This window comes from Zootoca vivipara, chromosome 1 (genome assembly GCF_965207765.1).
Source record: "Zootoca vivipara chromosome 1, rZooViv2.hap1.1, whole genome shotgun sequence".
Classification (NCBI taxonomy): domain Eukaryota; kingdom Metazoa; phylum Chordata; class Lepidosauria; order Squamata; family Lacertidae; genus Zootoca; species Zootoca vivipara.
The window spans coordinates 64,091,677-64,104,472 of record NC_142582.1 but is presented as its reverse complement, the minus strand read 5'-3'; the positions used below and the strand labels follow the sequence as shown (position 1 = coordinate 64,104,472).

General features: G+C 39.1%; 1 protein-coding gene across 3 annotated transcripts in view; it reads right to left on the bottom strand.

The window, feature by feature from the left end:
* Positions 1-3,354: 3,354 nt before the first annotated feature.
* ABCC8 (ATP binding cassette subfamily C member 8) overlaps positions 3,355-12,796 on the bottom strand; it is a 65,504-nt gene continuing 56,062 nt past the window's right edge. For all 3 annotated transcript variants that reach the window (XM_035120206.3, XM_088653295.1, XM_088653294.1), the window contains 10 exons: positions 12,047-12,149; positions 11,200-11,313; positions 10,442-10,562; positions 10,136-10,266; positions 8,845-8,923; positions 7,098-7,206; positions 6,345-6,448; positions 5,190-5,323; positions 4,964-5,026; positions 3,355-3,582 (listed from right to left, as the gene is read on the bottom strand). In XM_035120206.3, the coding sequence (XP_034976097.2) occupies positions 3,445-3,582; positions 4,964-5,026; positions 5,190-5,323; positions 6,345-6,448; positions 7,098-7,206; positions 8,845-8,923; positions 10,136-10,266; positions 10,442-10,562; positions 11,200-11,313; positions 12,047-12,149 (1,096 nt within the window). In that variant the 3' untranslated portion in view covers positions 3,355-3,444. The remainder of the gene's footprint in view (positions 3,583-4,963; positions 5,027-5,189; positions 5,324-6,344; positions 6,449-7,097; positions 7,207-8,844; positions 8,924-10,135; positions 10,267-10,441; positions 10,563-11,199; positions 11,314-12,046; positions 12,150-12,796) is intronic.

Below are 12,796 nucleotides of genomic sequence, written 5' to 3'. Positions count from 1 at the left end.
GCCGGTCCACTGTCCCTCAGACCTTGTGGGGGGCCGGACTATATTTTGAAAAAATATATATGATTGAATTCATATACCCCACAAATAACCCAGAGATGCATTTTAAATAAAAGAACACATCCTACTCATGTAAAAACATGCTGATTCCTGGACCATCCGTGGGCCGGATTTAGAAGGTGATTGGGCCGCATCCGGCCCCCGGCCCTTAGTTTGGGGACCCTGAAGTACAGTTTTCATATGCAAAAAGCCCTAGAACTCTTGCTCAGCGCACCTGCTCAGATAAGCTGCCTCTTTTACAGTATTTATCAAGCACCAACCACTCACTGCAGTGCAGAACAGGGGCATAGAGGAGGTCTGGAGCAATTTCTCTCTAATGTGACAATATTTAGGGCTTTTTATTTTGGGAAATGGTGAGTAAGTGGAGCATGATAGAGGTGTATGAGATTAGACATGGTGTGGATAGAGCTGTTCCCTAATACTCAGGGCAGTCCAATGAAGCTGAATGTTGGAAGAGCCAGGAGACAAGATAAAAAGTTTTTCTTCACACAGCACATAGTTAAATTACAGCCATCACTCCCACTAGATGTAGTGATGGCCACCAACATGGATGGCTTAAAAGAGGATTAGACAAAGTCAGCAAGAGTGAGGCCATCAACTCAACTGTGCAGGTGACCTCAGCCTTTTTTCCTTCAGGGATCAACCACGCAGTTGAGTTCTTCATAGGGAACTCAGTCATGCAGCAAATCCAGCTGTGTTTGTACCTGTCCCACAACTGATGTCACATATAACTTCAGGTGTGTGGGGCAGGTGCATGTGGTGTTGGGGCAAATTTGGGCTGTGGGTTGGAGGTTCCTCACCTGTGACCTAGACAGAGTGGAGGAGTGCCTACCCCTTTCTAGTGTATCACCCGGAGGAAGAAAGCACACAGATTAATGTGGAAAGAGATAGATGGTGGCATATTTGCTCACTTGTTGGTGCTCTCTTATTCCATTTGGGCTCAGAAGCAGTGGGAATGAACTTCATTAAAATGAGCAAGAAGGGGGGGGATATGCCTGCATTTATGCACCAGTCTCTTGATGTGCAAATGCTAGTTTCCATGTTTAACAAATGTTACAGTTCCCATTATCACTGGTAATTGGTTTGCCCAAGCTCTCCACAACCGTTTCCTGAACACAAGATCTGGGTAAAGTTCAAGAGCTTTCTCTGGCTACTTGATTATTTTTAGTGTCCTTGGGACTGCCGAGATGTTTAAGTGTTCAGGCACTTCTTTTCATCTTTCACTGAAGGGATATTTTAAGATCCAAGCACACAGATATACCCTGAGTCAGATAAAAACAGTTAACATTAGACATATCCATTGAAGTACTTTGCAGGGTATTAAAAAGCACACATCCCCATAGGGAGATAGAAAATAGTATTTAATTGCATATGGGGCTGTATTTATGCATAAATCTTCTGTTATAAATTTGTGCAGTGCTCTGTTACCTGTGGTAATTTATAGATAATAAATTATTAGAATTAACATCACCACCTGTGCAGGTACATAAGTAACTCGGCCTTATTTTGCTATAGAATACATATTTTTGAGAGCGCATCAGACCTACTTTCAACAGCTTACATTGCAAAGGTATATTATACCATGTCTTTTAAATGTTATAATGTGGTAAACTGTGATTTAGCACTGAAGAAACAGACTTTCACTGCTGTATCTCCTAGAAGAATTTATATTAATGGAGGTTGTCTGGCCTTTTTGAAGTTTGTTGGTTCTTGCACAAGATTAATAGTCTGTGATATATATCATCTAGCAGAGTATACATACAGTGGAACCTCGGGTTACAAATGCTTCAGGTTACAGACGCTTCAGGTTACAAACTCTGCTAACCCAGAAATAGTACCTCAGGTTAAGAACTTTGCTTCAGGATGAGAATAGAAATTGTGCTCCGGCGGTGTGGCGGCAGCAGGAGGCCCCCATTAGCCTCAGGTTAGTGGTGCTTCAGGTTAAGAACAGTTTCAGGTTAAGAACAGACCTCTGGAACGAATTAAGTTCTTAACCAGAGGTACCACTCTATTGGGTTTTGCCTTCAGCTAAGTTTTACTCAGGTCCAGTAATTTCATTGGGTTTACTCTGAGCCATAAATGTTGAATGCTACTCAAATTTTTTTAGTCATTAACACATCATTAATTTAGATTATATAAGAGCTTAGATCTTGATGAAAGTAATTGTGGTCATAATCTTCTGGGACAGTATTTTCAAAATATTACATAGGTTGTTCAGTATGAACTAACTGGAGAGTGAGGTTAGGGTGAAGCTATCTCTTCCTAAGAATTTGCTTTGTAATGCTTCATTGTGTCAGTTTCAAACAGGGTTTTTTATTGTTTTAGTTTTCGCTTTAGTCTGATCAGCACAAGAGCATAAATCTTAGCTTTGCGGAGGATCAGCATGGTTGCTTCAGATATTGGAGCAGATGGACACACACTGCAGGGGAAGCTATCATCCCAGTGTCCTGTGGTTCTTGCTCTGAAGGGGTGTCATTCATGTTACTTTTATTGCTTCTTTCAGCCTCTCTGCACAGTTGATTTTCAGTGCATGTGTATGAAATACTAATTTGTTGTATAGTGTCCCACATGGTTTTCCTCAAGGTTGTATTTATGTTACAGAGATCGTTCAGATCCCCAACACTGGTTATAATATATTTTGTACCTGGGAAATTGTTAATACTTCCCCTCCACCCCTGAACAGTACTACACCGATTGATTGATTGATTGAAACACTTTTCAGTGTGACATTGAACATGCAGTTGGAAAACATGCTCATCCATGCCATTCTGACTCCTGATCTGCATGTGGTCAATGAAACAGGTGCATAAATCATATGAGTATACAAGTCAGGGTTCCTAGGAGTTGTCTCCTATGATTGTGAGGCTGTTTTCAATTTTATACTGTTTTCTATTGTCCACTTAACCTGTATTTCATATCTGTATGACAGGGTCACATAAGGACATGTTGTTGATACAGTTATGAAATCTCCCTTTTGAATTATCTGCTCCTGATTAGGGATAAGAAAATGAAGGTTGGATATGGTATTGTCTGAAATAACTTTCAGATAAGGAGTGGGTGTGATCTTTTATTTAAAAGCCTCATTGTTTAAACTTAATTTTATACCTTAGTGTTCTTGTAATCGTTTGATCCACTGTGACACAGCTTTGGTATAAATCAGGTTAAATAAACAAAAACAAGCAATAATTACTAAAAAATTGACTGCTTGAAGAAATTCATAGAGCAGGACAATGTATTCATACTTAAGAGGTAAACCAATTTTGGTGTCCCCCCCCCAAATGAAGAGACTCAGCCCTATATTATTAAATGCTTTTTATTTACAGGTAATTTACTGAATTATAAAATCGATAATAAAATTGCACTTGCAAATATTTAATTTATTTATATTTACTTGTCCGCTTGGACAAAAGAAGCAAACACACTGTCTTCTTGTTCCAGAAGAACCTCTGGTTTGTCATATTCCAGAATAACTCCTCTCTTCATTACAATAACCATATCTGCATTCAGAATGGTGTGCACCCGGTGCTACAAAAATAAAAAAATAAAAAAAATAGATGGTTACATATATAAATAGAATTCTCATCCTAGCTATGGTAGATATACTTTTAGATAATTAGAAAATACAAGTATGAGAAAAAAATGATTCAGTTTTCCAAAAACCTCTTTGCTCATTGGAATGTAATTAGCACTTCATTGATCAAGAGCGCCACAAACCTACTCCTTTTTTGACTGCCCTTCTCACAGAATATCACAACAATTTTGCTCCAGTTGGACTGGCTCCCCATTTGTTTTCAGGCACAATTTGTACTGGTTTTTACCTTAAAAGCCCTATCTAATAGGAAGCCAGAATGTCTATAGGACTACTTCCTGTCATATGAACCAATCCTGCCACCCACAAAGGCATAGTTAGTTACTCCAGAAGCAACAAAGTTCTATTGTGGAACTCTCTTGCTAAAGAGGTTCAGTTGGCTCCCTCTCTTTTAAGCTTTAGCAGAAATGTGACTTGATCTCTCTCTCTCTCTCTCTCTCTCTCTCTCTCTCTCTCTCTCTCTCTCTCTCTCTCTCTGTCTACTTTTTAACTCTGTTTGAAGCACCTCTCCCTTGTTGATTTTGCTAATTTGATTTATTTATTCTGCTCTTTATTGTATTTTAATTGTTTCAAAGTCACAACGTGAGGGAATAAATTAAAAGAATCCTGCATTTTTAGAAGCTTCTGTCGTTTTAGGAGCTGGAGCTGCTTCTTAGCCCTCTTTGTGCTCAACATCCTCTGTCCACTTTCTGTACTGATAGACTGATCCTCCTCTTCCGCGCCGTGGCGGGAAGTGATTTTGTTAAAAAAATTTTTTTAAACTCTTATCCACAGAAATACTGTTCTTCAAGCCTACAGTTTCAGAATGCCACCTGCTGAAATAGTTAATAGGTAATAGCTGGTCATGATCAGTATAAAAATGGCTACGTCTGGGTTCTATGCAGTTTCCCCAGACGGTGCTCCCAGTTCATGCTAGCTGAGAAACAGAAAAACCACAAGCAAGACATCTGGGAACTGCTGCTGGGAAAGAGCTTTGTAGAAATCCCCAGGCAAGAATCTCTTCTGGGCAGTCCCCAGGATAACAGCTGACTATTTTCATTTTGGTTTGTTGCAAAGAGTTTGCCTGAATTAAAACAAAACATTGTAACTGAGTCCCCTGAAATGTAAAATAAATGAATAAATGGCAACACTTTATTTTGTTATGGGAGGAAGAATTGTATTGATTCAGATGTGTGAAATATAATATAATTGATTGAAAATAAAAGGAAAGTTCTCATTTTAGAAGCAAGAGCGAACAAACCAGGCTGATGTTACAGGTATATTAAAAATGTATAACACATTCAAAAAAGCATCTCGGCAGCAATATACAATACTTACTGCAATTGTCACCACAGTTCGATCAGCAAATGCAGTCATTACAACCTTCTGAAGAATATTTTCCTACATAAGCAGATACCAAATATTTTGTTAATTCAGACACATGCATAAACAGAATGAAACATTGTGTGCAAACTACCTAATTAAAAACACACACAAAGAAATTAACAATTTTTCTTCCCTTTCAGGGACATGTGATTTGTAAAGACAGTCTGTAGAAACTTACAGTTGCCATGTCAATTGATGCTGTGGCTTCATCCATAATGAAGATACTTGTCTTCCGTACAAAGGCCCTAGCCAAGCAGAACAGTTGCCTTTGCCCCAGGCTAAAATTTTCTCCACCTTCTGTGACAATGGCATCTGATTAGAATAAAATTAATATTTAGAGGAAACCTGTGAAAATATACGGGTTCCAGTGACAACGTGCCTTAAGACCCAACAGCAATTGTTGAGGTGGTGGGGGAGCAGCACCTTTAGACCTGCACCTCACCGATCTTACTGACTTCCCTATGTGTACTGCTTTCTCTTTAGACAGATGGCCTTTCTTTATGAGCCCCATGCTCAGGCAGAGGAAATAGCAGGAAAGAACTTGAGAGGAAGAAATGGTAAGAGGAAAAACAAAGTAGTGCTTCAAAAACAAACAAACAGTGAAGTGTGGGAAAGAAGCCAAATGCGGAGAGAGAAGGAACTAGGCTGAAGTCTCCTCTGCCTATCTAAGTCTTTACACCTGCATCATGTGAGCCTACCTGTTGTGGTAGTGGGTGGAGACAAGCCATCTCTGAGTGCCTCCTTCCCCCTAAACACAGAGGTGGAGTGTGGGAGCCCAAGGCTTCATTCTGGCTCATGAGTAACTTTCTGACTTGTGGGCCTACCAGGTCTCCCCATTTAGTCTGTGAGGCCACTATGGTCAAGCCATGCCCACCTGCCTTCACCTGGCTCAGATTGCCAGCACTTGTGTCTTGTGTCTTGCAGAGTGCTTTGTGGGCTGTGCATTTGTTCACACAGTTAAATGCAAAATCATTGTGCTGTCAAGTGACTGTCAGGGAAGCCCTACCCACCTGTTAAATGTGGCTCATGGGGAGTGAGAGAGATAACAATATGGCTCACTGGTTGGTTCCAGTTCCTACCCCTGAACTAAACCATTGATTTATTGTTACATGTGAACCAGATCATTTTAAGTCTTTCCTGGAATCTTCTTGAAGTGCTGAAGAAATGTATAAAACCAGTTTGACCAAGATCAAAGCAGGGCAGAAAAAAATAAATGCATCACGTATAATGTATTTTCTACAATTTCACTTCCAATAAAGGTATACTCTGCAGCCTAACTTCAACTAACAATCTTTTTAATGCTGGATTTCCTCAGAGGTAAAGGAGTTATTACCTAGCCCACCAGGTAAAGCTTTCACCACATGCTTCAGTTGTGCTATTTCCAAAGCTTCCCACAGCATGCTGTCTGTGCATTTCTTTTCTGGATCCAGGTTAAAACTGTGAAAAAAGAAAAACTACTAAATAGCATCAGGCCATTTAGCTTTTTTGACACCTGCGGTAAGCAGCCACATGTAATGATTGCCTTGGTATCTTATGAAAGAACAGTGCACAAAATATTGCCAGGCTGGCAAGAGAACCATGGGTGGTTTGTTTGTTTTTACTATGACTATACATACTGTACATGCCTTGCACTAACCCAAGTCACAAAAATCATTGGGAAATGTTAAGTAGACAATCATATGTTATAAATCATTTGTGCTATGTTCAGGTAAACACAGCAAGTAATTAGCCACATATTTTCATGTTAAAATCCAGCAGTATACCATAACACACTGAAAGAATGGGATGAAGAGACCCATCTAGAAATACTTCAATTGTCCTTTCTGTAATTCCTTTCCAGTGAATTGTGATTTTTGAACCCAGGGAGGATCCAAAACAACAGTGCATCGAACCATTAATGTTACCCAGGCACCTTTTCTTATAGAAGACATTCCTTTTTGCATTTTGAAAGATGGAACAGCAAGTCCCAGCAGCAGTCAGCAGTGATTCTGCAACAGCAATCCATGCAAAATTCAAACAGTGACAGATAGTGCAGGCCATTATCATGAATGTGCCTAATTACTTACATGATGATTATAACACTTACCGTATTGTTCCGCTGAACAAAATGGGGTCTTGGAGAATGATTGACAACCTGGATCTCAGTGTTTGTAAGGGAAGCTTGGCAATGTCTATGCCATCTATAATGATCCTTCCTGTGGGTTGTTTGTAAAAAATGAATGGTGTTCATATGCTTCATCACATGGCTTATTTTTCTAGCTGTATCTCACAGGCACTCAGCCAGAAAGTAATATACTGTATATTCCAGCGTATAAGATGACTGGGCGTATAAGATGACCCCCAACTTTTCCAGTTAAAATATAGAGTTTGGGATATATACTCACTGTATAAGAAATATGACCCGGCGTATAAAACGACCCATGACTTTTGAGAAGATTTTCCTGGGTTAAAAAGTAGTCTTATACGCAGGAATATACAGTACCCCATTCACCTCACTCAGGATGCCACTATAGGTACAGCAGCTTAAACCCTCTTTACTTCATTATAGGTAAATGGATATATAGGATTTGAAAATTAGGCACCCAGGTTATAATGCCTACATCTAAATGAAATACAGTCATACCATGGTTTACAACCATAATCGGTTCCGGAGGTCCAGTTGTAAACCAAAACAGGTTGTAACCCAAGGCACGCTTTCGCCAATGGGGCCTCCCCCCCCGAAATGGGTTGTAATCCTAAAAAAGGGACACACTTCAGGGTTTGATGTGGTTGTAATCCAAAACAGTTGTAATCCAAAATGGTTGCAAACCAAGGTACCACTGTAAGTGGCTCTTATGTCTCTGGATGCAGGATACAGTTAAACTATGGACTTGCTCTTATGGAAAGCTGCCATGGCCACCAACTTAGATGGCTTTACTCCTCTTCTAAAGCCATATAAATTGATGGACAAAAAAAATCATAGAGGAGAGGGCTATCAGTGGCTACTAGTCATGATGTCAGTGCTCTGTCTCCATTATCGGAGGCAGTATGGAAACCACAGGCTAGGAAAGTGCTATTGTGTCTGGGTCCTCCTTGGAGGTTTTCCACTGTCATCTGGTTGGCCACTATGAGAACAGAATGCTGGACTTGATGGGCCATTGGCCTAATCCAGCAGGCTATTCTCATGTTCTTATATTGTTGTGTACGTCACTTTGCCAGAAAAGCCTTGGATTCTCATCATGGATAAGGCCATTTGGTTTGTTACCTGCAAAAGGGCTTTCCGTACATGTACAAATTTGACCTCAGAGTATGGGAGTTGAGGTCTAGCTAGTGGTTGAAGGCAAAATCATTGCTCCCTCCTTTGGAATCCTTAAATTCTAAAGGAGAGAGAGACTTTGAAAGTTCTAGCTGGAGCAGGGCTTTTGCTTTCAACCACTAGATGGAGCTCGACTCACACTCTGAGGTCATCTTTACATATACAGATAATTGTAATATTAAAAAATATTGCAGATTAACTATCACCTGCAGTAAATTGATTTTTTTTTACCACTGACATCAGTAAAAACAGCTATATTTAACAGTACAAGCATGCTAAAATGTAAGTTACCATGCAGAAAGCAAACTCTTTAAGCCTGTATCAAAAGGGGGGTGGGAATCACCACCTTGCTCTGCTATATTATGTCGGAGATAGCAAACAGTCAAGCCAAATAGTATTTTATGTCAGCTTGAGAGATGGGTGTGGCAGGAACTGGAAAAGGAGATGTGGTCTCCTCGTTTGAAATGTAGCCAGGAGGATCACAGATAAAAATGAAACTAATAGTAATTCAGTCTGATGTGTACAAGTGTAGCTTTACCTTCAAAGGTGTCAACCATCCTGAAAAAGGCGAGAGAAAAGGATGATTTTCCACTGCCTGTTCGGCCACATATGCCAATCTGCAAATCATAAATAAACCAGTTTTATAATGGGAATGGCAAAGAAAATATTAATTCAGTAGAATGGGAAATACGTGTACAGAGTGATTGCCACAAGCACTAGTAAGTAATGCTAACGTGTGAATGGCAGACTAGAAGGTTTGTTTTGTTTTGTTTATTTGAGAAGACAGATAATTTATGACCAACTTTGGGTACAGTTACATTACTAGCAGTGCTTATTACTCGAGAAGCTGAGTTGGATCCAGAGTTGTGTTCAGTGGAATTCTGCTCATGCTTGACAAAAAGAGCAGGTAGCAATTTTCAATGATTCTTCCTTTCCCCTGCAGCCCCCTCAACACTGTTCCGCAGAGTTGGGGTAGCCTCCAGAACAGTGGGAGGCAGCAGTAGAGGCTGCAAGAGGAATTGGCCAAAATCATTCCCCTACACCTCCAGTTTTTATCCAGGTCAGTGTGTTTGTGTGTGAGAGGGATCTTGCTTTGCAGTATGCGTCCACTTAGTTAATGACTTTAGAAAAAGAATAGATCTAAAAACTTTGAAAACAGGAATACTGAAGTTATTTCTCTTATCATTTCAAGCCTCCCATTTTTAACGTTTCCATTTCTTATGCCCACGATGGTGGCAGGATGCAGGGGTGGGAAGGTTACAGATTTGACTCAGTTAGAGATTTGACTTTATAAACCCCTTTTATAAAACTGTGTGTATTTCTGTTGGGTGTCAGATCTCCTTGTATAATACCATTGGCTTGGAAGATGTATGCATGACTTTACAACTGCAATCCTACACAAGGTAACCTGAGAACATGTTTTATTGATCTCAGTGAGATTTATTTCAGTGTAAGCAGGCTTGGGATCAAACTGCCAAAGTGTGAATATAGAAAACACTTACATGAACATCAAAACAAAATAAAAAAATTCCTTCAGTAGCACCTTAAAGACCAACTAAGTTTATATTTTGGTATGAGCTTTCGTGTGCATGCACACTTCTTCAGATATTTTGCTTCGACTCAGACCAACACGGCTACCTACCTGTAACTATGAACATCAAAACAATGGGTTTTTGGAGGGGCGGGGAGGGAAGAGATTATATTGTTTCATTTTGTTTAAAATAGGGATGGTATTCTGAATAAACAAGAAATGGTTCTGCTCTCAATAATATAGTTTTCATGGGTTTTTGACAGCTAAAGTCATTACTTTGAGTGATCATTTGTATTACCTTTTGCCCAGGAGAGATGTGGGCACTGACATGCTTTAGCACAGGCTTCAGAGTACTGTCATAGCGAACACACAGATTCTGTATCTGAATCTCACCATGGTCAGGCCAGTTCTGAGGAATTTGTGCAGGGGCTGCAATCAAAACATAATATGTGGAAAACTTGTTTTTTTAAAAAATTGGTTTGCTAAAAGTTCATGCTTATTTAAAAATAGTTTTCTAAAAGTTCATGGCCATTAATGAGACTTAAGTGGGAATAATCAAACAATTACCAAGCCCTTTCTACAACTTCTACAGCACCATACTCACACAACAGCCCTTCATCACTTTCAGCCTCAGTTTTTATGAGGCCATTGAATCTTTTCACAGCTCCAAGCTGGAGTTCCATATCAGCCAGGTTGCGAACCATCCAGTTTAGATAGTTAGAGACCTAGAATAAATAGTTAAGATTTGTGTCTGGAACTGGTATAGAATGTAGGAAGGATCTCATAACCAACATTTCAAAATTATCCAAAGTTGTCACTGTCTGCTCCCATGAAAGAAAATGAGAGCTTCCATTTGTCCAGAAGTCTAAATATTTGACTACTGTGCCAGTCTTCTACGTCAGTAGTTCCCAAATTCCACCCTTCCATGATCCACTTCAAAATTGAAGGTCTTGACAAACAGCTTAATATTTTTTCTGCCTGTTGTAGCAGTTGTAATGTGCTGTGCAAGATTCTGTATGGCTTTTAATTTAATTTTTACAGACATGCCACATACCACCTGAATGAAGCTCACAGGCTATTAGTGGACAACCATTAAAAAACCCCTCTTCTAGGCTACCCAAACATCTGTTAGTTATTATGAATAAAACTATTAGTGGGACTAAAACTATTGGGATATTATACACTTTAAATTTACCCCAGCTAATTTTTATGATTACAGTGTTTGACCAGCAGCTGCCAATTTGCTAAGCTTGAGACACCTAAATGCTTAGGCCAAATTATGCTGCATATTTTCAGAAACCAATGCAGAATAAATGACAACCTTAACACCTGAGTGGAGCCTCTCCTCTTTAATTTACTTACCATCAGAGCATAGGTTAATCCCAAGCCTACAAGACCCGAAGAGAGGTTATTGTGGAGAGATTTCGTAATTGAAGCAACAGCTGCAATGAGCACTACACATGCCCCAATATACTCCTAAAATAATAACAACAATATAAATCATCATAGCACACAAGGAGTTAGCAACATTTTAACTATTTCTGAAACTTTAGAATCAAATACTAGGCTTTTGGATTTACTGAGGCTGGTCAGGTTCTGACATTTGGCAGTCAGCAAAGGATCTTTTGACCAGGCCAAGTATTGAGGCAATTATAGAGAATAATATTGAGGTGAGTAATTGGATAAATGTGCATGAATGGAGTGTACATACTGATGGGCTGAGGATGGATTTGTGTGAATGTTATGTGGATGAGTGTTGGGGGTGGGTGGGACACTTTGACCCCACCCACTTTTTCATTGTGGCCCCATCCCTTTCTGGATTTGGCACTTCCCACCACTGGCCTGCAGATTCTGGAAAGATACCCATGATAGATTGTGGCCATTGGATTGAAAATGACTCTCAGCTCTGCATTACAGAGACAATTTGCAATGGTATTAACTAAATCCAAATTTTGATTGTCAGTTTTTCTTCTTATAATGCTCTTGATCCATTTAACTGATGTGCAACAAGCAGAAGTTAAGATTTCTCTGGCAAGCAGGATAAAGCTTTGCCTACTGAGCTTTAGCAACTGAGAATTTGGTTGTTATGCAACTGTTAAAGACACAGGACCCTTTACCAGAGAAAAATGGGCAACCCTAAGCAATTCCCATGATAAAGCAAACCATCTACTGCCGTTGATATAAACTTAATGACAGATCATGTACTTGCCATCCGAACTTCCAGCCAACGATTGGCAGCTGTAAGGAAAAGGGAAGCGATGTTGTTAGAATCTGTATATTCAAGAAGCTTCTGTTTAAACCGGGATTCATACCTTTAAAAAAGAGAAATGAGAGACACCCAGATGTTAGCGTGAATGTCCATTCATAATAGCAAGGTATATTTTATGGCTTGCTTATGCAAAATAAGATATTCTTTTGAAAGGAATTGTGGAATGAGCAGGGGATCTTATATGAATAAATATAAGTAACAACATCCTTTACATTTATAGTCATGCCAGCAATTAGAAGGAGGATTAGAACAGGGAATTCAAAAAAACAACAAAGTTTTAAGTCTCTGTGTTAAAAGTTTTCAAAATATTGTCAGTAGAAATATTGTCAGTAGTTCAAAAAATTATACTTGTGACAATGAGTTCATTAATTTAAATTCTAATTCTCTGCTACTGAACTATTAAACAGATATAAGAAAATAGGTGCTATATTTTCATATGGTGAATAATTTAGATAAAATATAGTAGACGGGTCATGCACTGAGCAAAAATAGCATATAGAGATAGTGGATTACTGTATAAAAATATATTTTATGAAGATTTATCTGCCATTATATAATCATTTTTCCCCTTGCACATTTTGATCAAATTCAAAATACCTGCCTGAGGGTCAAGAAGAACAAGTATTTGCTACCTAGCTCTTTAATTTAGTTCTGTTTCAGAGCTAATTTTAGAAACTCAAGATCTAAATA